Raw genomic sequence first — 24,719 nt, forward strand, 5'->3', positions numbered from 1 at the left:
AACCTTTTTTTTTTTTTTTTCCCCTAGAGCAAAATCAAGTAGCAATCTTAAAGCAAATCAAACCTGTATTGAATATGTTTGATCTTTGAACACCAAAAGCTGAAAAGAGACATAAAAGCTTAAAAGAGCATGCAAAAACAAATTGTAAAAGACAGATAAAAATAGTTGAAATCACAGTCAGTGGGATTACTCAGAACTGCTGCGGTTCACAGTTTGTTCAGTTAAAATGAGCTGCCATGGGTTTAAATATAAATTAACACAGCATGTTGCAAGCTGTGGGGGAAAATGAGCAGCCCAGCCTGCTGCTCCTCTAAGGAATTGTCATCTTCAAACAGGAGACAGATCTATATTTTTGGGCTGCTTTGACTAGAACTAATCTCTGTGGTCTTGACTTGTTGAACTCAATAGAAGCTTTATTCAAATAAAGTGAGATCCAAGTGAAGCCTTTAAACAAAACACTAATTCTAAAATTAGGAGAGAATGCAATAGTCAAATGATGGGGGACTCTAGTATAGGTGTTGCTCTTGGAAGCTTCAGTGTTTGCTTTTCTCTTACACTAACTTCCTAGCAAGCCCTGTGTTTTTTCCAAGCATCGTTAAAGTAAACACAGCAAATTCAGATGTCTTTGACTGCAGCAAAAAGAGGAACCAAAAGGGGGAACCAGAAACATGAACATGTAACAGGAAGACAGTGTTTGCTTCATATTTCTGTCAGTCAGCCATTTCTGCCAGTCATGACATCCAAGTGGTTAACTACAGCACTTCATCTTGTAACTGGGACAGCTGGGATGCCCAGATGGGGTCCCATTCCTGTACCTGGGAAGTGTAACCCTGTGGAACATTCCAGCATCATCTCAAGAAAATAATAGGTCTTGTCTTCAGCTGTTAGCCCAAAATAGTGGTAACTCCATGAGAAGTTTGCCGTTATAGTTGAGAACATGCTTTGAGTATATTTTCTAAAAATTATTTTAAGTATTTCTCTCATGTGACATTCTTGCCAAATGTAAGATGGATTTATGTCCCTTACATGTACTTTGCAAGGCATCAAACTGAATCTCTTAGCTGTGCATTACAGAACTGCATGAACCAAGATTATCAGTGGTTGAGGAGTCAATTGCAGAATAACCATCTGTTTCAGGTTATTTATTTTTGGTGGTAAAATTATGGTTTGTCTGGTTTTCTGAATGCAAGTGATTGATTTACATTCAAAGGTAAGTTTTTTGGCAAATTCTAGATTTAGACATTTATCTTTTTTTTTTTTTTTTTTCTCTGTGCAGAATGCAGCTGTGATGTTGTTGGCTCATTGGGGAATACATGTGGTCCTGGAGGGCAGTGTCTGTGCCGTAGTAACTATGCTGGGCTGAGATGTGACCAGTGTGCTCCAGGATATTACAGCTATCCCAACTGCTTGCGTGAGTAAAAGCCTTCCCTACTTTTATGGGGGTTTTCCTTCCTATTTCTGCAACATGAAAGAAAATAAATCTCAAATATATTTCCATTTAAAAGATTCCCATTTTGTTGGCACAGGAACTTTAAGAAAGTGTCTGCCAGTTCCATAGTTAGTGTTCTGTTTTTCCAAGTGACTGCTTTGCATACAAACCCAAATATTATAAGTCAGGCTCAGTACACATTTAAAAAATCAATATTAAAGGCTCCTGCTGTCTTAGAGTGTAAAGTATATGAGTCTCTCCAAGGTAACCGTATTAAAAAGCCCTTTCAAGCTGACACCTGCTACATTGTGCTTCTGCACTACTACATTCCACAGCTCTGTTTTCAAAAGATCTTTCAATGTGTTTGTTTTATAAAGGTGTCAACAGCGAGTGTGACCCTGCAGGTAGCGTTGGTTCTCACTCTGTAAGTATTCTGCCACTGCAGCTAACAGTGCATGTTAATCATTCATGTGCCTTTGCTGAACACATCCAGCTCATTGCTCAAGCCCTGAAGCCTGCTCTTAGACTCCTAAAGAGTTTCATGAGCTTGTTTCAAGTGTAGGAGTGGAAATAAACTTTGTGTTTTGTTCTTTGATCATACCACTGCAAAACCTTGTCAAGGGTGGGTTTGTTTAATCTTGTATATATAGAATATACATACTGTTTATGTCTTTTTGTTATACTCCTAACACTAACATATACATGTTGTGTATATATGTGTGTGTGTATATATATATATATGTATGTATATATGTATGTATGTATGTATATACATATATATTCATATATGCATATGTACATATGCATAAGCCTATGCATGTATCAAAGACCTTCTGGGTCTGAGTTACAACAGGCCTTCCAGCATCAAATTATTCTTGAAAAATTGCTACATCTTCATTGACGTTCCACTATTATTTTTATTAATATGATGATGGTTATTAGTAGTTGAATATTAGCAGAAATTGCAGGCATTGTTAAATGTGTAGGAAAGACCACCTAGAGGGTGAGTCTGATGCATGGTAAGGGTACCTGTGTAGGCTTCTGCATGGAGCTATGTGTGTATTCCTCCAGTAAAGAAAAGATGAAATATGAAAATGAATTAGTATTTTTAGGGAAATATGGGGTTTATTCTTTGTGCAAACCAGATAATACTCTAGAGCACTTCTAATAAGGCTATAGAAGACAAGTACATCCTTTGGGACCCTTATAATAAATTAGATGCATAAAAAAATATGCAGGGTGGAACAATCTTGTGCTGACAGTATGAGACAGAAAAATCTATGATCTCTGAATCAGCCTGAGATCCATGTATCTGTGAAAGTCATTAAGCTGCAGAAGCTCTTAACAATACAAGGTTTTTTTCAGCAGTAAATAGCAGTAAGATTTTTATTAGTAAGTAGGTGAACCCATATCAGCTCCTTTCTGTTGTTAGGGATATTGTCAATGTCTCCAGCACGTTGAGGGTCCTACCTGCAGTAAGTGCAAACCCTTGTACTGGAACCTGGCCAAAGACAACCCCGAGGGATGTACAGGTATGGCTTTGTGGCCTATTTCTCTGCCTTATGAAATGTAGTCATCTTCATTCTCTGACACTGTCTGTGGTGCTCTCTGTGGCTTTCACAACTCTTGTTAACAGTGTATTTCTCACACTGCTTAATTGTAACACCAAATTACCCATGATAGCAGCAGTTACTTTCAGAAACCAGGCCATGATTTCATGGGTGTCTGCCTAGTGCTGAACCAGGGTGTGTTCTGAAGTTACAATGATGTTCACTTCATATGGCCCTATGACAGATCTACTGGAGAGAGACAGGATTTTTTTACCTGTAACCCTGAAATCAGAATTCAGCTCGTTGTTTTGAGAAAAAAAAGTGCTTTTTCACTTTCTATTATTTCCTACCATGGATTGTAAAGCCTTCTTGTGGCCTCAGGGTGTGACAAATCTGTTATGGTTTATATCTGTATAATAACCTGTGATTGTCAGTGTTTTCCAATGGGGAGTGTGTGTTTTTCAGGCAGATAATAATAATTAATGAAGAATAAAAGGGTAAATATAAAAAAATATATTTTCTCTCCAAATGTTTCCTTTGGAACAGATTCCACCACAACAGCCACATAGGATCAGTAGCTTTAGACCTGATAATGGTATCATTACATTTTTTACTTTAGATCTCTAAATACTAAACAACTTCTCAAATATGAAGTACTGCACTTTCCATGTAATTATCTACTTTCAGTCACAGAGTCAATATTGTGTTTCTCCAAACTTCTGGGTCTGTGTAGTTCCTTCCTGCAATATTTTCTTGGTTTCTGTTTCATATGGAGAGTTGATTTGGTCCCAGAGTAGCACTGCAGAATAGAAGATGCCAGTCAGACTGGAAGATGCTGTTTTGTATCAATTGTCTGAATGTTTCAAAGAAAGAAAACAATTTAAAATTCAAACTCTATACTGTTTTTTGTCAAATACAAGTTAAATCACTTTAAAACACCCCAGTAAATCACACATTCTTAGAAGTCCACATTCTTTCTCCTTCTCTTTTTCTTCTCACCCCATACCAGTATCTTGTATGCTGATCTGAGCCTTCCAGAATAAAATCCACATTGTGGCACATTGACTCAAAATTGCAGATTCAGGGTGGTAGGGTTTTTCCCTGTAAAGTATAATGAGAAGATGAAATGCGGGTGTCTTCTTTTTCCATCTGTGCAGCATGCCAGTGTGATGTGAGTGGAACGCTAAGTGGAGTTGGAGAATGTCAGCAGGTAAAATGAAATTTAAAAAAAGATATTAATTAAATTGATTATTGCAAAGATAAATTACAGTAACATTTTCTAGGGTAGAAATCTTAGTACTGTTCATTGCTTTTGAACATAAAATAGCTAGTTTTATACATCAAAGAATCAATTTTACAATACAACCTAGGGATGTATAGAATTTTAATTTTTTTTTTCTTCATGAGTTTATGTATTTTCTAGTCTGTTTCTGAAGATGATAAATGACAGAAATAATGTTCAGATAATGGGGTAGTCTTTTGGTTTGATTTTGTTTGTCTGTTTGGTTTTTTTTGGGGGGGTGGGTGGGAGTTGTTTGTTTGTTTTTGTAGGCTTTGGCAGGGGAAGTGGGTTTTTTGGGTTTTTTTTTAGAATTAGAAAGTTTTTCATCTTCAGAATTAGAGGGAATTCAGAGTATTTCAGAGTATTGAGATATTAAAGTTCTGGAAAGGTACTGAAACATTTTTTCATGAAATTTATTTTCTTCACAGGAAAATGGGCACTGCTACTGCAAATCTAATGTTTGTGGTGATTCCTGTGACACTTGTGAAGCTGGCTATTATGCTCTTGAAAAAAAGAATTATTTTGGCTGCCAAGGTAAAATGAATAAAGGACATCTCTAGTGCAACATTTGCATGTAGCACAGAAGAATTTAGAATTGCCTAGGCTGTAGCTTTAGAATGGGGATGTTTGAATTACTAACGTGCACAGCATTTTGCACTGATGCTGGTGCTGTAACCTTGCTTGTGACTCCTCTTTTGCCTTTCAGCAGGAGAAGGAACAAGGCAGATGTTACCACTGTGCTTCCCAGTCATTTTGTGCATGTCTTAGAAAACAGGGTGCTTTTAGACTAGGATACAAATCTTATTTTGGAACACTCAGCTGGTCGGGAAGGTGAAACAGGGAAACCTTATGAACGTGATTGTTTGGCACTAGATTCTGAAAATATGAAGGCTAGAATCAAAGTAGAAATGAAAGCCTGCTTTGAGTTATAGGATACTGAGTACTGGTTAACCAAAGAACAATAGCCTAGCCTGCTAGAGGAGAATCCCTGTTGATGAAACAATGTCCTTCTGCTGATAAGAAGTCCAAAAGTAAAGAAGCAAGGAAAAAACTTGTAGAGCTCTGTAGAGTATAAAATGCAACACTCAGCCTTTCAATCTAGCTTGAAATTTTTAGCCTTGACATACTTGTTCCTTAGTACAGCATATTATATCTCATTACTACAGGTGTCCTTTAGTTTGTGCCACAAGTCTTGTCTCCTGTAGAAAGTCATTCAATATTGTTTGATGTCAGTTGAAAATATGTATATTACATGGACATGTACATTGCAATCTTGTCAGATATATTAAATATTTGAAAATTTAGCATCTTGTAATTTTTGTAAGTTAGGTTGTAGATTTTGTTGTTTGTGGGTTTTTAAAAAAAAATATTCTTTGTGATTTTGCTGCAGAAATTCTGACTTGCTAGGAAAACATTTGAATACCAGTTCTGAAAAACTGCAGCCCTACATTTAGCAATGTGGCAGGCTGTATTATTTGAGGTTTTTTTAGAAAAGTGACTTTTGTCATATTCTAAGGAGAAATTAAAAAGGAAACAGGCACAAACACGGGAGCTCAAAATACTTCCAGCTTATGCACGTGTATTAAGTTGTGTTTGAAAGAGTCTGAAGGGCTCTGGGAGGAGGAAGTGAGTCATTAATGGTATTTAATTAGGTGAAGCCGTGGTGTGTTTTCTGGTAACTTTTATCACTCTTTCTCTGATTGGCCTGCCAGGCTGTGGGTGCGACGTTGGAGGATCCCTCAGCCCAGCCTGTTCCCAGCCCTGGGGCAGCTGCCAGTGCAGGGCACACGTCGTGGGCACGACCTGTCGGGAGTGAGTCCAGCTGGAGCTCCTGGCACAGCTTCAGCACACTTTAAACTGCCCATAAGTCCCATGTTATACTTCCATTCTGAATTTGTTGATAATTAACTTGGTAAATTGCACTGGTTATTGATATTCATTTTCCTGGGCAGTTTCCTACCTATATTTTAGTAAGATTTTCTGACTTGTTTCCTTAAATAACCAATAACCAATTTGCAATAATATTGCATATGTATCTATATATCTATCAAGAGTTTTATAGGAAAAAGTATGAAAACTGTAAAAGCTTCTGGAAAGAAAATTCTCATTGCATCCCTCTTACCAGCTGTCTTGAATCTATGAGCTGCAGTCAGAATTCCTCAGCCATCAGTAGATCATCTCCTTTCCACTGCTTTTTGCCCTTAGATGTAGATCATAAATGACTGGTAATTCTTTGCTGATTTGTTGTGGGTTTTTTCCCTCCTTGAAAGGCCTGAAAAAAACTATTTTTTCCCTGATCTGCACCACATGAAGTTTGAGATTGAAGATGGTACTACTGTCCAAGGAGGGAAAGTTCGGTTTGGCTATGATCCTCAGGAATTTCCTAGCTTCAGTTGGAGAGGATATGCACAGATGTCCTCTATACAAGTAAGCTGGTATTTCACTCAAGACTTTGGGGTGAAAATGAAAACAAAAGTGCATGGCTCTTATGTCTTTATAATACTGCTATGTGTGTGGAAGTTCATGGAAAAAAGATGGAAAAAAGAGCAGGATCTGATTAATCCAAACCCTTTGGCCCTATGTTGTTGTTTGGATTAGTGAGTGTTGATGTTTTTATCAGGTCATTTGCACGTTGCTTCTGCAAATACTCCTTCTTCAGAAATGTTCTTTGAAGTTGGTTTATTTGTGAGATGTAAAGAGGGAATTTACAGCTTTAAAATCTATAATAATACTAAGTGCAGAAATTCTTGTCATGCCAAGAACAGTGGGAACAGCAGAAGATTAATGCTCAGCTAAATAATTTGAGTTGCACAGGTCTGTGACAGTCTGCGTCCATAAGGTTTTCAGATAAATTCACAGTGCTGTCATTGAAGTAATTTTATACTTGAACTTATGCTGGGTAAAGAAGAGAGGTGCCAGCTTTTGTTATGAATGAAACCTTCACATTACAGCAAACAGGAAAAAGTGTGGTTCAGTAAAAGAAGCTGTGAGCAGGGGCATATTGGCAACATTTATTTTAGTTTCATGACAGACTATAAATAAATGAAACAACAGCTGAGGGAATAAGTAAATCATAGGTAGAAAGTCACCATAATTTCTCTGAGAAGGGCCCTTCTGACTTTGGATTGAACTGCTGATCAAATGAAGCAGGATTTTAAAACAGTAGTTTTGAGTAATAAATGGGATTTGTTCACTCATCTTGAAAGTAGTGCTTTGGTGTAGTCATGTCCAGCCTCCATTTGTCCAGGGACTAATGAATCACTATAGCATGGGAGAAAAGCACATAACCATTGCACAACGATTTCCTTTATTTTCCTTTATTGAAAAGTGATTCCTCAGTCTTTCTCCTTTTGTTGTTTTGGTCTTGGGATTATTTTTTATCCCAGATAATTCTTGAATTTTCAGTATTAGTCCACGTTCATAAGTGAAGGCAAATCTTCAGTATCTGTGATTTCTTAATGGCTGCTTTTTAGTTCAGCTGCTTTTTGCATTTCTCTTGCATTTTGTATAGGCTTTTTGTTCTGTTCTCAGATGAGGGAAACGGAGAACACGTTTGCATTTGGGGAAGCAGAGTGGACCACAGTGGTGGGGAGGTCACTGTGCCACAAGTAGCTTGGAAAGGGACAGCAGGTAGATTGTGATGTGGGAACTGGATAGTGAGGGGAGCTTTAGGATTTAGGATGGAAAGAAAAAACCCTAAGATTGCTCCAGATTCCAGATTTTTTGAAAAAACAGATTCCTGTTTTTTTCCTAATCCACTACTGATCCTTAATGTGTCTCTTAGTCTTTCTGAAAACTAAATAATGAAGCTGTTTGAATGCAGAGAATTTTATGGTTCTGGAGGTGTCAGTTTAGCCCCACGACAAGGACAGCATTCCTGGTATTGCAGCTCTAAGCAGCTTTAGGATGTGGTAGAGGATCAGAAGTTCCAGTGACAGACTGAAGTGTCTGCATGCTGTGGGATCTCAGACTAGGATCAATGTTTGTGGCCTGTTCTTTGGAAAGGCAGGAATATTGACAGCCCTTGATACCATATGCCTCCTTTATGGCACGAGTAGGGAGAATAACAGTAAAATAGTGTTGGTGTATCACATTAACACATGTTAGTTCAGCCATTCTGTGTCCTTCTGGATCAGCTCGTATTCATCAAGAGTTTGATTTCACAGGAGATTTTGTTCCATGCTCTTTTGTAAGGTGCCCAAGCCTTTTGTCTTTGCCAAATGTTTTTTCTTTCTTGGGTGCTAGTAATAAGTAATGTACTTTCCATTCCTCCTTTTTCCCTTTCTTTTTATTTTTCCCAGCCAGAGGTGGTTGTGCCTATCACTGTGGCTTCCCCTAAGCTCTTCCACCTAGTCCTCCACTATGTCAGCCTGGGCTCAAAAAGCTCTAAAGGGAAGATATCAGTTGCTGAGGGAAAACATATTGGCACTAATTATACTTGTAAGTGAATTAATTTTCTCACTAGGCTTCCCTGTCTTCCTCTGTCATACACCAGCATTGCCATTCCAGTATATACTTGTCTGCATGTGCCTTTTTCTTGTAGGACATTAGTCTGGTGCTTGCATGGCTTCTAACTGTGCCTCAATTCACCACTTTATGGCTGTTTTTGTTTATTAACTTCCATTTTTCAGAATGAAGTGAGGATAACTTTGAATGTGGAAAAATCAAACCTCTACTTATTTCGCATTATCCTGAGATATATTAACCCTGGAGGTGAAACATTGTCTGGTCACATATCTGCTTGTCAGTCTCAGCCTGAAGCAGGTAGGTGTAACTCAGCAGCTCAACAGCTCAGATGAATGTTAGATCAGAGAAGGCTTTCCAAGGTGCACCCAAGTCAAGTCTTTAATGTTGCTTAAAAGGCATCACTTTTAACAGTGTCAGTGCTTTTATGCTTCTCCTCGTACATTTTTGCTGTGTAATTGATGTGGCTGAGTTTGCATGAAAACCCCTGCTTGCAGTAGTGATCAACATTTTTTTTTTCAAATGTTTACCAAACTTAGTACTTTTGACCCTGTATTTGGAAACTCTGATCTGTGGGTTTTATGAAGCTTTTAAAGAAGAGGTAAAAACACTTTGTTTGGTTTACTTGCCTTTAATATTCAAGTTTTAAATGTGGCTTTTGCTTTCATTCCATGAGTAAGATTTGTTTAAAATGATGACTACAGATCTCAAAAATATGTGATGCCTTTCAGTCCCTGATAAAAGATAAGTACTCCATATCCTTTGAATAGTAGGAGCATACCAAGCCCATATGCAGAATTATGTCTTAATATTCCTGCCTTACTAAGAGGAGTAAAGTTATAGATCTTTTTGAAAATTCAAGTAAGACAAAACTGAAGACTTCACAGACACCATTCAGCAGAGTGGCAGAAGTTTGTGGTCATCACTGGTTTCTAGGAGTGACTAGGAGACAGGGAACCAGATTTTGTCTGTGTCCAGGATCTTCAAAGAGGAAACCTTTACTATTCATAACAGTTGATCCTCATGACTTCTATTTGACAAAGCATACCACAGCTATATTTCTGTAGTACATAGAGTCGTAAAATGGTTTGGGTTGAAAGGGGCCTTAAAGATCATCCAGTTCCAACCCTCCTGCCATGGGCAGGGACACCTTCCACTAGACCAGATTGCTCATGGCCCCATCCAACCTGGCCTTGAACACTACCAGGGATGGGGAATCCACAGTTGGCCCATCATCTCTGCCTAGAAGTTATCTATCTGTAAGTAAACATTTTAGATGCTACAAAGAACCTCCAATACCTGAAGTATTTGACTGAAAGTCACACGAGAATATGAAATGTGTCAGCTGAGCATACTGAGAGTCAGTGCAGAGAGAGGTTGAATGGACAATTACAGAAGGGAAAACTGAAAAAGTGACCATTTCAGAATATTGCAAAACTGGTCATTACAGGGGCAGAGCTCTGCTTTTCTGTACCAATTTGCTCAAGAGTAATAAGAATGAAAACAACAACCTCTGCATAGCTTTGTGTCTGGTCGAATGCATTGCTAATGCATATTGACTGAAAAGTGTTGGTCAACTCCTGTCAAACAAAGTTCAGTGGACCAAATTATCAGTCCAGCTCACTAAACAAGTAGAGACATTTTATGCAGTCACTTACATTTTTTACTTGATTTTTTTTCTGACAGGGGCTGCTCAGGGCAAAGAGTTTGTCTTCCCGCCCAGCAAGGAGCCAGCTTTTATCACAATCCCAGGAAAAAGCTCCACAGAGCCTTTCTCACTGGCTCCAGGCACGTGGACTGTCAGTATAATGGCAGAGGAAGTTCTCTTGGTAAGAAAACAATTGAGGAAAACAACTTCTTGAAGGTTGTCATGAAGTTACCACTCTGGAGTTGTTTGCTGGGAAGAATCCTGCAAGCAAATGAAATTCAGCACTAGTGGAAGGAACAGAATACAGTTATGAAAATTCACACTTCTACCTCTCATTTCTTCTCTGACTTTCTCCTGCTCTAATTTTTCTTCCCCTTACAGACTTTAAGTCTATCTGGGATCTGTACCTTCAAATGATAAGGTATTATTAACATGCAGCACAAAGCATAAATACTCACAAAAATTAGTAATTTTTACATATCAGATGTTGTGTCTAGAGCTTAGCGCAGCCAAGGCCTTAGTTTCTTGACAAAAAATCTTCATGAGAGTATTGTAAGATGGGCTGCATTATGAGCAGGTCAGTTTCTGACTGCTTTTATCCTACTATCTTTTCTCCCCTTTCATTCACTGAAAAACTGAAAAAAATTCTAGCAGCAGTTTTAAGAAATTGCTTGAGAAAGAGAAATTGACATAATCATTTATGAAAAATCTTGAATATATATGATCAAAAAGACAGCTTACTGAAATTCTTACATATTTTATTCAGGGATAAAAAGCAGTGTCTTTAGTCATTAAGCCTGAGGCTGTGTTAAACTTACAGAATGCCACATGAAGTGTTTGGAAAGAGCTTGCAAACATATTTCTTGCTGAAAGTGACAGTATTATTGTGCTGGGCTTTTTTACTAATACCTTTGAAAAGGCATATATTAATTATCTTTGCTCATCATGTTCTCACATTAACAGTTGTTACACTTAAGCTCTAATACATTCATTCAAGTAAGCAAGGCAGAACAAAAACATACCAGGTTTTGAAGCACATCTTAATAGGTTACATGGGGTATTTTAATCCAGTCATCTGGGATACATGGATCTCCTGTGTGGAGTCACCCAGAGTTGAGTTGTGTGCTTGTGGATTGCATGGATGGAAACTGCAGGCATCTGGCTGTGTGTTACTGAGCTGCAGGGAAACTCCCTTCTCTGCACTGTCTTGTACAACACCTCATGTGAGAGTGGCTTCAGAGTTTCCTTGATCACAGGGCAGCCACCTTCCTACCATGCTTCTGAAACTGCAGGGTTAAGGAAAAACATTCTGATGTTACTGGCCCAAGTAGTAACAGGAAAAAAGCCCCACCCACATCTTGGAGATGCCCTCTGTACAAATTGTTTATGTGATTGATTTTGTTCATTGTTAAATTGTGAAAGCCTGGAGATGTTCTTTTTGCCATTGTTTATTTAGCATCTGTTTTATTCTTTGTTCTTAGGATTACCTGGTGCTGTTACCTAGTGATTACTACGAGGCATCCCTGTTGCAGATCCGAGTTACAGAGCCTTGCACACATCCCAGGCCTGCTTCAGCAGAACAGTCAGTAGATATGCTACAGCATAAACCAGTGCCATGGTTTATTTTGTTGTCATCCTGCTGCACTTGAAAACAATAATAATCCTGTGTTTTGTTTGTTGTTTTTTGTTGTTGTTTTTGTTTGTTTGTTTTGTGTAAGCTGCTTGCTCTATCAGCATGTGCCTCTGGGCAGATTTTCCTGTGTCCTTGGTTCAGAAGCAGTGCATTTCAGACACGGGGGAGAATCCAGAAGAATACCTGTGCGACAGCCAGCTCCCAATCAGCCAGTGATGGCCCATATCAGTGGAAGAGAGGTCAGATTCCTTCCTGCTAATTGCAGTCCCATCTGTGCAGTTGACTATAAACCTACCAGACTAAAATGGTTGCAGATTTACAGCTCAGGATTTTCAGATCTTAACACATCCCTAAAACTGACTCTGCACCAATGTCTGCTTTTTACACAAAACTATGTAAAAATATCAGTGTAGGCAGATTTATAACTGTGACAGGAGTGGACATTCCACTCTGGCAAAAGCATTTCATTAAATAAAAATCCTTTTCCTTTAGGCATACTGGCTTGTTCAGAAAAAATCACATAATGATTTGTAGCAGAAATGGTGTGCATACATCACTCTAAATTAATATTTTTTTTTCCTTAAATAGCTACACTTAGCTAAAATATTTGCTTTAGTGAAAAGCAGGCAGAAGCAATTATGCCACTGCTATAGGTCCTTTGAAAGCAAAACATGTTTTATGAAATGAGAAGATCTACTAGAAGTGTGTTTGGCAAAAAGTAAGGTATTTTATCAAGTATGTGATAGTGATGTGAAATGATTGTAGCCTCTACTGCTGTGCGATATTTCTTTTAAAAATATCAGGAACAGCAAGAATACTCACATGCCACAGGCTCTGGTGCTTCATCACTGATGCATGTGCAAAATTTACTGGTATGAATAATTGCAGTGAAGGCAAGAGGGCTGTTGACAGAATTATTTACATGTTTAAGTGTTTGTAGCCTAAGGAAATACTGAGAAAAAACAGTTTAAATTTGAAAATAATTATGTAGTCAACTGAAGCGAAACCTTTGTAACCACAGCACTTAACTTCTTAGAGGTATTTTGCATCAAATATTGTGTTAACCACTTTGTGCAAGTATCCTTAAAGAAAACCTTGATGTTTCAAAGTGTTATTGTTTGCTGGAGAAGGTGTTTTCATTCTTTGTAGGGAATCAAAATACAGCATTGCTATAGTAGGAATTTTGTGTTCCTGGAAAGATTTTTTTCAGTGGAGAAGTAAACTCATTTTTTGTCTATTGTTAAGGATAGTTTAGAGATGATGGTGACGATATTTTAGCATCATAACATTTCTTCCCTTTCAGCTGGGGAGAAGAGAAATAATAATATCATAATTTCCTAGGGTTATTTTACAGCTTTCCTAGAACTGTTACAATGACAGCTATTTCTTGAACTTGTTTGATTCTTGTTAGAGGACAAAGTGATATTTATAAGCGTTGCTTGCATTCTGCTGGGTGTCTTCTGTTGAGACACTGCAGGGCTGGCCCTGGACTAATGCTGACCACTCAAAAGAGCAGGAAATGGGAGCTTCCTGCAAGAAAAGGGAGTGAAAAATTTAACTACTTTTTTATTTTTCAATTATTTTGACCCAGGTCAATTTAGAGATGACCATAAATGTTCCTCAAGTCGGTCGCTATGTTCTGGTTTTTGAATATGCCAACGAAGATGATCAGATGTACACTGCAGAGCTAACAGTACATAGCCCTGGACCTGTCACTGAAGGCAGAGTGAGAATATACAGTTGTAAATACAGGTAAGAATTTCTGAAGTAATCACTAAATGATTAAATAAGCATTTGAAATTTAATTCTACTTTGTTATATATTTGAATCCATTTTACCATGTAGATTGTTCAAATTCTGAGGTGATTTAAAAAAAAGTGCAGGATTCTGTGGATTTTGTAGAGGTTTTTAATTCTCTTTGTGCAGTCAGGTCATTAAATATTGCTACTGCTTCAATGAATTATTTTCCTATGCAAAGGGTTACTTTTTATATATCTATTCTTAAATCCTTATAAACTATTAATCTCCATGTCCAGTGGAAGAGCATCACTATTGGCTGCAGATGCCTGCACTGTTTTTCTTCAGTTAAAAGTGTATCCAAGGGCTTTGGCTATAAAAAATGTAGCAGCCAGTTTTACAAGAGCATTCCCACTGTTTCTAACAGGATTTGCTGGAGCAGAAGTATAAAGGTCTCAAAAATTCTGCCTGTAGTCATCCTCTGGCTGTTAGGCTGTAGGCAAGGTCTTCAGCCAAATGCTTCTTTATCCTTGTTGACTGATGAGGTTACTGCAGATGTTTCTGCACAAGAGAATTTTGCCTGTCCTGAGTGAGATTGTCTGTAACATCTGAGCACCTCAGCTTATTTTGAGCCCTTGGGAGAGCCTGCCCAGTGCCAGGGGACTACAGACATGCATCCTTTACTCCCATGAGCCAACTGTTTGGCAGAATGGAGGCTTAGAGATATTCAGGATGAAATTGCTCAGTAAGAAAAATAATTTTCATCTGCGTGTTTGTGATACAGAGCACAGTCATGTGGAGCAGTGACCTTGCCAGGTTATTGCTGGGGAATTCTCTTATTTTAGCCTGTTACATAACAGTTTGAACCCTAAACTTCTTCCTATAAATCTTCCATTTTATTAGTTTTTTGGTGGGGTTTTTTTTCCCCAAAATACCCACATTTTTTTCCATATTTTATAGGCTGATTTTTAACATACTTGTTTGTTTATATGACACATGAGAAAAATGTTTATGGAAGTACGAAGGAAGCCCTTGCTGCTTTGATGCAGCAATGCAGCAAATCATTTCTGCAGACATTCTGCATGAACTGGATGGTCACTTTGTGAGTGAGGTGCTGTGTCATCTTTCCCAAATAGGAAGGTGCAAGTCTCTTCTGATAAAAAATAAATCAAGCAGTGACATAGTGAAGTACATGTAGATAACAGTAACTTGTAGGACTTGTAATATATTGTTCCAGACTTTCCTACAGCATAGTGAGCTTGGATATTCCAAATAAAACATGGTAAGAGAATAAAACATCACAGGCTTTGAGCAAATAATGAATAAGGGACCTATATTTCTCTAGTTTTACACATCCCTGGCCCTGAGCTGACCTTTTTTCCTGATCTGTACTTTAAACAAGAGTGAAACTTCCACATTCTCTGGTTTGTGGAGGAGGCAAACCTGTTTTTTCACTTGCATTGAGGACTATCTCAGTGTACTGAATAGCTTCCTAAGGTCAGGCCTTGCCCAGCTGCCACTGTGTGTGCAGGAGCTGCTGATTCACATCCTCAGTGGCACATGGCAGTAGTGGAAAGGAGCAGCTGGTGTGTGCTGTCTCCTCAAGGAGCATGGCCCAGGCGGGAGAGTATTAGTTACACACCATGTTGCACAGTGTGAAAACATCTGCAGGTAGCATCCATGTGTAGCTGTCTGTCCACATCCTGCTTAAGCCAGTAGCCTGGCTCAAATGGGTGTCTGAGTGAGATCTGGAGGCTTCAACTCTAACCCACCCGGGACAGGCAGTGTTTTGTACATGGCAGATCCTGTGTCTCACTGGCGAGGACAGTGCATGTTCCGCAGTGGCCACAGGCAGGTTAATTAGGATCCAGCAGGAGGGCTAGGTGCTGTGGCTAGCCAACAGCCAGGCAGTGAAGCTAGGTGACAGCCTAAACAACGTGGCAATGCCAGCAGGCTCATCTTTAATCCTGCTTTCTGTCTCAGTTTCCTTTGTCGCAGTGTCGTAGTTGATGACAGGAATCGCATTGCAGCCTATGACCTTCTAGCAGACACAAAGATACATCTTAAAGCATCATCAAGTCGTTTTCTTCTGGTAAGTTGATGTTTTCTTTTCCCTTTGGTAATACTTGTTCCTTGATTGGGTTAACAAAGATATTTGTCTCCCTATATTCACATTCTGTAAGGTAATGTGTGAAATTATGTATGTTGGATTCTTGACTAGACATGCTTTATGTATACCCCAGAATGCTGAGGTAAACATGTCAAAGACAAACAGAACTTTGACTTTATTTGCAAGGTTTTTTCCAGCTTTCTTATGCTTTATTTCAGTTCCCCTTTCTCTTCTACAAGTAAACTTCAAAGGAAATATATTCTGGTAGCTTTTATACCTAATTTTTTTATTTTCTTTTTTTTAATCTTTCATTTTTCCTGAGTCCTCAAAACCCATGTAGGAGTTTTCCATGTCTCTTACAAAATTCAGGTAATAAATGCATTTATTTAAGGTAATAAATGTATTCATTAGTCATATAGCTTTCAAGTGTTTTAAATAAAAAGCCTTCACTGACCTCTTTTGGCCACACCAGGAATATACTTTTTTGGAGGCTGAATTTTCTTACATGTTGTTTCTGTTTTCTATTTTAGAAACACAAGGTTTGTTAAAATCTAGAGCTGGAACCCAGCTAGTAACAGTTATTAGGACTAACAGCTGATACATGCTTTTTCATTTCATGAGTCAGTGTAAAATAACACCTTACACATTTTCTGTTAGCTTCCTGCAGCAACTGCTGTGCTAAAAAGGTCCAACCTTCACAATCTTTAATTGTAAAGGCTGCACTTAGCAAAATGTGGGAAAGGGGGAAAGAAGTGCTTCTGGTATGTGGACACTAATCATGAAGTCAATGGCAGCAGTTTTGGGGTTAAAGATGCTTGTGCTTTCCCTTCATGCAGAGAAGAGAGGCAAATGGGAGCCACCTCCAAGGCTGGAGACATCTGGTCCAAATAAAGGGGAAACGGGGTTCTTGAGGTCATCTGTCAAGGGAGGCTCTTACATCTTGATAGTCTTTATCTCACACTGAATGCAGACAAGCTGTCTAAACCCAGACCACACTTGGCACTAACCTCTTAGCCACTCATGAAGTGCTGTTCAAAGCTTCAGTGTGTACCCTTGCTCTGCTGAAATGGCCTGGGGCCCTGTGGGTTGTTACATGCAGGACAGGCAAAATATTGGTTGCCCAGGAAAAGGGATTTTTAGTGCTCTGCCTTGTTGCTTATAAATTTTTTTTCCCCTGCTTACTAGTTTTAAAACACAGGTTGAACTTCGTTAGGATGTGCTTCCAAACTAAATTACATTGCATTATAATGAATTCTCCTTACGCAATTTTAACTTTTATTACTACTTGGTGCTAGCTATCTTATTGCTTATTGGACACCTTCAGATCCTTTTCAAGTAGTTTACCTTATGTCCTTACCACCATGGGTACAGCAGGACTACCACAGACAGATTCATTTGTTCATGTCTACTTCCAGTTAAAATAGAAAATACCATATAATGTTTCACTTCTTTTGAAATGAGTTCTGAGTCCTGGGAGAGAAATCCTGGTGTCACTGAAACTCACTCCCATGGACTTTGCATGAGCAAGTGTTTGTGCCTGTATTTGAGAAAGTTGGGGAGTTCCCCCAGGGAACAAAAGTCTCTAACACCAGAGATGAGAGCTTTTCCCTCCTATCTCTCTACATTCCTCGCCTTTCTTCTCAGCCTTGGAGGCGGTCTTCTGTATCTCCCTTTACCACACATATATACTTACCTTTTAGTTATTTCCCTTCTGAACAGCCAATATTCCCTTGACAAGGACAGAAAAATGCTATTTAACCCTGAGGCACTGAAATGCAGGGAGGTAAAGGGATCCAAAATCTTGTGGGAGGTCCATGTCAGAACATGGCTTTGGGCTCATATCTCCCTGTGCTAAAATTAGGCTTCATCCTTCCTGTTCAGGCCTGGCCCTGTTATTTACGATATTAATTGTTGATTGTGCCTTGTGCTTGTTTTTCAGCACAAGGTTTGCATTATATCAACTGAAGAATTTTCTCCAGAATACGTGGATCCTAAAGTACAGTGCATAGCTGCTTACAGGAGTAACAGTGATGGAAGGTAACTTGCTTAGTTTTATCCTTCCTATTATCTGAGGACACCCTTGAAAGGTAGAATAAGTGGTGTTTTAATTCTTTAGAGTGAAGCTTCGCTCAGTGACTCACAGGTGATTTGTAGGCCACTTCTGTAGTCTTTGTAAAGAAGCTGAAATATTAGTGTTAATCTAGACAGTCTTTGCACAGAATTTTGTTGATAACAGCCTTTCCTGGCCCATCTGAACTACCCAGTGCTGATGTGGGAGAAAACACACGTCTTTCACATGCCATCCAGTATGACAGGCGTCCAAGCTGGAAAATCATTCCTACTTTAGTGGCTTGAAATGCTTACTGTTCCTTCTTCATGTTACTGCTTTAGCTGAACCAAAATGGCTTTAATTTGTCACTAGGTGTGGCATGTGACTGCCCTTTTGGGCACAAGTCCACCAGCTCAACTTGGCAGCATCAAATCATTCAACATGCAAACCCCTGGTGCCGAAACAAGCCATTCCCTTTTCCCTGTCATCGTGGGCCCCTTAGGGTAGGTGTGCCCTCATCATTCACCTCACACAGTAATGCCAGCTGATCCTTCTTCTCCATCACACTTTATAGGACCAGTAATTAGGGGACTCATGTACTGCTTGGTTGATCCAGGCTGACAGCTCCTCTTTTGCTGTGAAGCTCTGAACCTTGCCTTCCCAAGTGGTCAGGTTTGGGTTCTGCAGAGCATCTCCTCTGTCCTGTTGAAGCTCTTCCCCTCCCCATCTTTTGTTCTTGGGGACAGAGAGCTGTCACTGCAGCTTCCAAATTAGGGACCTCCACATTTCAGTGCCTGTTGCACTCCCCAGGATGTGCCTCGTGATGCCTACTCCTAAGTCTTCCTTCCTACTGATCTAGCAGTGGGAAGGGTCTGAAAATAAAAGTAAATGTCATTTGCTGGACTGAAGAGGTAAAAAGAGTTGGTGATTTGGTCTAATAGTTTTCCAAATGGTAGCTTCTAATATAATGGTTGAATTGAAACAGAAAGCAGAAAAATCTGGATAATAAATTGTATAAAAACATGTGACTGTGCTTGGCTTCCAAGCATGCATAGCATTGAATCACAGCTTTAATTCTCCTGCTCAGTGTTACCACTGAGAGCAGCTTTCTAAGACTGAAGATACTTGTCCTTGCACCAAAGTTATAGTTATATACAAAGTTATATACTCAAAATACAGGCATTTATATTTTGAGTAGAACAGGGAAAGAGGATGGGTAAAAAACATGATTCAAAATAAAACTAACATATTTTACTTGGGGTTTGTGTTGGGTATTTTTTAAAACTCTTGTTACATTTTTATTGTTTACTGTAGGTTTTTATAGTTATTTGGCAGCATTTTTGCTTTCCTGAAAGTGTTTTAAGTTCATCAAGTTGAAAGATGCAAAGACTTGGCTCAGTTTAACAGTATTGTAAGTGGATACTGCACATGATTTCCCACACAGGCCTGGCAAATACGTCTCAGTTCTGGCCCTGAAACATACTTGCCGTTCCAGTTCTGGACCTGTCTTGAGCACAGATTAATCATTGTCTGTTGAGTACTTACTAGAAGTGAACAAATAAAAGCAGGAAACCCCCAAAAATATTCTATTCTGCAGTCTTGGAAAATTCTTTTCTCAATCTAGAATTAAATATGCCAAAGAAGAAATAGTTAAACATGGCAGTGAACGAATAAGGATGCTTTCAAGGAGTACTGTTATTTATTTTGGCTCCGATTCTACAAATATTTGAGTATATACTTAACTTCTAAGTACTTAAGTAGTCCCATTGACTTCAGTGGGAAAACTTGCATGTTTAAAGGATACACCTATGCAAATATTTGTAGAACTGAGAATTCAATATTAGTACAGATTCTGGTGAATGTAACTAACTGGATTAACTAAAATGTATTTAATTTTTTGTACTTGTAATTCCCAGAAGTTTTCTCTTCTGTAGCAAATTCTTTCCATTGAAACTTAAAGTTATGGAAATGTTGTGTGAATAAAATCAGTTTATATATTAAAAGTGCACACACTTTCCCCTTTATAAGTTAAATCCATACCTCTTGTTTCCATTTACTTTTTGATCATTCACAAAGAATACAAATAGGTACAGGGGTTATTATTGCATTAGCAATTGCAGTATGGTCTAATACACTGACTTTTGTAAGTCAGCAGCTTTTCCTGTTGTGATTAAAACTTGCTCCTGGCCCCAAGGATAATTACTGTGCTTCTGTGTTTAGTGCAGCATGCATTCCCTCAGTTTTTGAAACTCCATCAGGAGCTTTGGTTTTGGATGCATTCAAAGATGGGAAGATTTCTGAAGTACAGGAGAATATACTGCATGATCCATGGAGTGCTGCTTTACCTGCTGGTTCAGTTCATGGAGTCACCTTGACACCGTTACAGGTACCTCATATTTTGAGAACTTTGTGTTGCAAGTCACGAGCTATGTTCTCAGTGAAGTTAAATAGATGAAATTCTGTAAGAGAATCATGGATAATGTGTTATGATGAGAGTGTTGCAAACTGGGTAAGCCACAGAGACAATATAAAGAAAGGGGAAAAAAAACCCCTAAACACCAGCTTCTTTCTGAACTACACAAGTTTCACAGACTGCAGAAGAATGTTAAATGTGTTCAGCAGGCAAACGGAGCATGCAGTTGTAATGCCATGTTCCTTGAAGGAATTGAACTTGTTGAGAGATGCTAAGACCCCTCTCTTTCACTGCAGGTAGGGGGCACTGAGAACAACTGATAAGCCTAAGAGTGTTTGACAAAACAAATCTATTCTGTGATTCTGTGATTTAATACCAGAGTTGTTCTTGTTTCTCCAGAATCAGATCACGTTGAGTGGCAGAGTGCCCCACTTGGGCAGATACGTATTTGTGGTACATTTTTATCAGCCGGCACACCCAGTGTTCTCTGTGCAAGTCTATGTGAATGCAGGACATGTGTGGTCAGGTAGGCATCTGAATTTGACCTAACTCCTTTCCTTTCTCAGCATTTTGGGATATGGAGCTGTGTTGGGTAGACTCTGGATGGGGCACCAGGTGCTCACCAAAGCCACTCTCCTCCTCAGCTGGACAGGGGAGAGCAAATACAAAAAAAGGTGTGTGGGAGGAGATATGGACATGGAGAGATCACTCACCAGATACCAACATGGGCAAACCAAACTTGACTTGGGAAAATTAGCTTAATTTGTTACCAATCCAATCAGAGCAGAGTGTTGAGAACTAAAGCCAAAGCTTCAAACACTTTCTTTCCACCTTTCCCTTTTTCCTGTGCTCAGCTGTACTCTCAGATTTCTCCAACTCCTCCCACTGAGTGGCACATGGATACAGTGAATGTGGGCTGGACTCAGTTCATCACAGGTTGCCTCTGTTCCTTCCTCCTCAGTGAGACACTGCTCACACTCTTCCCATGCTTTTGTGTGGGATCCCTCACATGGGAGACAGTCCTCCACCAACTTCTCCAGCATGAATCATTCTCCTGGGCTGCAGTTCGTCACTAACTGCTCCAGTGTGGGTCCATGGGGTCACAAGGCCTACCAGGAGCTTGCTCCAGTGTGGGATTCCCAGAGATCCACAGATTCCATTCGGGCATCCAGCTGCTCTTGTGTGTCTCCTCCACAGGCTGCAGGTAGATCTCTGCTCCAGCACCTGGAGCACCTTGCCCCTCTCTTTCACTGATCTTGGCGACTGCAAAGTTGTTTCTCTTGCATGTTCTCTCTCATCTCTCTGTGTGTACCTGCTGTTGAGCTGGGCTTTTCCCCCTTTCTTGAGTATGTTATTCCAGAGGTGTTACCATGGTCAGACACAGCCTTGGCCAGTGTTGGGTTTGTCTTGGAGCCAGCTGGCATTGGCTCTGTTGGACATAGGAGAAGCTTCTTACAGATACTCATAAAGCCCACCCCAGTAGCCCCCTCCAACCAAACCCTTCTCACATAAACCCAATGTATTTTTTCATCAGGTACTTTCAATGCTTCATTCTGCCCTCATACTTCTGGCTGTCGGGTTCAGGTGATTGCAGCAAACCAAATTGAGCTTGATGTTTCTGAACCCGTGGTCGCTGTTACAGTGATGATACCGCATGGAAGAACACTGGTTCTGGTATGTGTATTGCATAAATGTACTTGAAAATGTTATTCTCAGTTTCACCATTCATTTAGAGATAGATGCAAAGAGGAAAACCAAAAAGAATAAATTTTTTAATGTTGTGTTTCAGATTTTTGAGGTCTTTTGCGCTGCTTTTGGTTTTATTTTAAAGATACTCTGTACGATTTTTGTTGTACACTTGCTTGTAGCATCACAACTTCGAAGGAAGTATGCAAAGTTGATTTTCTTATTTTTGGTTAAGATCGTAGAGGTTTTGAAAAAATCCAGAATGTATAATGAAGCAACATTTAAATATGTAAATGCCTTAGCTTGTATCTTTTTGTTTTTCTCTGAAATGTACAATTTAGCTTTCTTGTTGTTTTAAGGAAAATATCTTAGTTGTTCCAGCAGACATCTACAGTTACAAAATTCTTGACAAAAAGGCAGTGGACAAATCATTTGATTTTATCAGCCAATGTGGAGGAAACAGTTTTTATATTGAGTAAGCATCACTTTCTAAAAAACTGAACATTGACAACAAACTGGGAATAATATTACTTTTACTCTGCATTAAAGAGCTGTCTTAAATCCCTATAATTGTGCTACATTAAAATGCTTTTCATGGCTTGTGCTAGCCCATTGAATTTCCATGAGTCATTTTTCCATGACTTTCTATTGCAAATGCAATGTAAAGGTAGAGCTTTATTGCTCACAGTACAAAAGAGGAAAATCTATGTCATCTTCCTGTCTTTGGTATTTCCATCTTTGGTATTTAGTATTTTGCTTGGCATGTCTGAACTGATACAACTAATATGCGCTTGCTATGAAAAAAACCTCTTACCTGCATATTCAAAGCCATTCACCCCTGATTTAATTAAAGTATATCCTTGCATGTGTGCTGATGCCATCCTTATGTCAAGCTGTTTGAAAGACAGGACCCTAATTTACTGAACCACTGCAAAGCACTCTCATAACAATTCCGAGTGCCAGCACTTACATGATTTATATTTCAATTTAAATAGCCCAGAACGATCATCAGCCTTCTGTAAGGACTCTGTCAGGTCACTGGTGGCTTTCTACAACAAGGGAGCCCTGCCATGTGATTGCCACAGCGCAGGGGCCAGGAGCCCTACGTGCAGCCCCCTGGGAGGGCAGTGCGTTTGCAGACCCAACGTCATCGGTCGCCAGTGCAGCCGGTGCCAGACCGGCTACTATGGATTCCCATTTTGCAAGTGTAAGTATGTGCTTGCACTCCTTCAGCTCCTGACCCAGACAGCTACTTAATCCTCTGAATTTACTGCAGATGTACTGTAGCCTGACTTCTCCTTGTAGAGCCTGATCCTGTGAGAGGCTTGTCAAGCTGTTTTAGCTTCACCATAGCCTAGCTTTCAGTTTAAGGCAGAAGAAATCCCATTCCCCTAAAGCACACCTAGCTTGTGGTGAAGTGTGCCTTTGCGTGTGTTGTCTGATCAGGTATAGTAGGTTTACAGCTGAACTGGTTAAAATCCATATTGCCACTATTTCAGTGAAATGGATTTTTTCTGCACTGACTGCTAAATCATTTCCAAGTTGTTAATGTTTAATCTCCTTTAACACCTCCATGGATAATCAGGGACACAGCATTTCTAATTCCTCATATTCTGATGTTAATAATATAACACCAACAGTCCTCAGCTGCTTTCATTGATACTGTACTTGAAGTTTATAGACACTGCTTTATGAAAGTGGTGCCCTTGACACCAAAACTACTTATTTAATCCTTAGGAGTTTTGGCAAGTGATAAAACAATGTCTGTGGTGAAGTTAAGCAACAAATCCATGGAAAAGAGCCAAGCATTAAACCTGCTCTTTGGAGCTATTGTTGCAGTCACATAGTTGGTTTCTATGACCCTGAACTTTAAACTAGTGAGAGAAAAGAGTAATGTTTTCTATATTTAAAGGTTGTATTTGTTGCATATTCAATAAGAGTTGATTGTTCTGAGATGTGATTGATTTGTAGAACAATTTCTTTGATCTAGTATGCAACTGCGGGCAGCGTCTTTGTGATGACATGACTGGTAAATGCATTTGCCCTCCACGAACTGTGAAGCCAAAATGTGAAGTGTGTGAGAAATATTACTTCAGTTATCATCCTCTTGCTGGCTGCAAAAGCTGCAACTGCTCAGAAAAAGGAATTGTTGATGTGGCAAGCCCAGAATGTGATAAAACCAGTGGACAATGCAAGTAAGTTTGGCTTATGTGTATTATAAACAATGCATGAATGGTTTGCTTCAATGCTCTTTTCAGGTGTTTGGAGAGGGTATGGGAAGTTTAAGTTATTCTCTCTTCAGTGTGAGCAAAATGGATTTTTTCCATTGTGATCAGTTGTAAACTAACCCAAGCTTTGTGGGTGATTGAGTTCTTTGTAAATATTCATATGCTTGCATTTCCCCATTTTTCTGTTACCAGGTGCATACCTTGAGTAATGCCCAGGCACATCTTCCAGATATAAATCTTCTTCCAGCTCTGCTTACCTATCTTCTACATCCATGTTTTACACCTTGGTGTACAGAGAGAGTAGTTCTGCACTGCAAGCACTGAATAGCTGCAGAAGTCTAATTCTATTGTGGGCCTTTTTATCCTTCAAAGTCAAATCCATTCCTAGTCATTCCTGTGGCCATTTAAAATGTTACACTATTCAAAATCTGAGAACAACACTAACCTGCTGCTTCTTCTCCGTGGAAGTCATAAAGTTGTGTCATAGCT

The 24,719-nt window shown here is 39.2% G+C and overlaps 1 protein-coding gene across 1 annotated transcript in view; it reads left to right on the forward strand.

Moving 5' to 3' along the window:
* The window catches only part of LAMA3 (laminin subunit alpha 3), a 111,507-nt gene that overhangs the window by 35,602 nt on the left and 51,186 nt on the right, over nucleotides 1-24,719 (forward strand). The window contains exons 15-34 of the mRNA XM_015652537.2: nucleotides 1,277-1,411; nucleotides 1,807-1,853; nucleotides 2,862-2,961; nucleotides 4,137-4,189; nucleotides 4,690-4,795; nucleotides 5,974-6,073; nucleotides 6,532-6,688; nucleotides 8,893-9,025; nucleotides 10,412-10,554; nucleotides 11,855-11,955; nucleotides 12,092-12,245; nucleotides 13,598-13,758; nucleotides 15,727-15,835; nucleotides 17,793-17,890; nucleotides 20,124-20,289; nucleotides 20,716-20,842; nucleotides 21,851-21,990; nucleotides 22,362-22,477; nucleotides 22,998-23,209; nucleotides 23,993-24,197. Coding sequence (XP_015508023.1) covers nucleotides 1,277-1,411; nucleotides 1,807-1,853; nucleotides 2,862-2,961; nucleotides 4,137-4,189; nucleotides 4,690-4,795; nucleotides 5,974-6,073; nucleotides 6,532-6,688; nucleotides 8,893-9,025; nucleotides 10,412-10,554; nucleotides 11,855-11,955; nucleotides 12,092-12,245; nucleotides 13,598-13,758; nucleotides 15,727-15,835; nucleotides 17,793-17,890; nucleotides 20,124-20,289; nucleotides 20,716-20,842; nucleotides 21,851-21,990; nucleotides 22,362-22,477; nucleotides 22,998-23,209; nucleotides 23,993-24,197 — 2,563 coding nt within the window. The remainder of the gene's footprint in view (nucleotides 1-1,276; nucleotides 1,412-1,806; nucleotides 1,854-2,861; nucleotides 2,962-4,136; nucleotides 4,190-4,689; nucleotides 4,796-5,973; nucleotides 6,074-6,531; nucleotides 6,689-8,892; nucleotides 9,026-10,411; nucleotides 10,555-11,854; nucleotides 11,956-12,091; nucleotides 12,246-13,597; nucleotides 13,759-15,726; nucleotides 15,836-17,792; nucleotides 17,891-20,123; nucleotides 20,290-20,715; nucleotides 20,843-21,850; nucleotides 21,991-22,361; nucleotides 22,478-22,997; nucleotides 23,210-23,992; nucleotides 24,198-24,719) is intronic.

Source organism: Parus major, chromosome 2 (assembly GCF_001522545.3).
Source record: "Parus major isolate Abel chromosome 2, Parus_major1.1, whole genome shotgun sequence".
Taxonomy (NCBI): Eukaryota; Metazoa; Chordata; class Aves; order Passeriformes; family Paridae; genus Parus; species Parus major.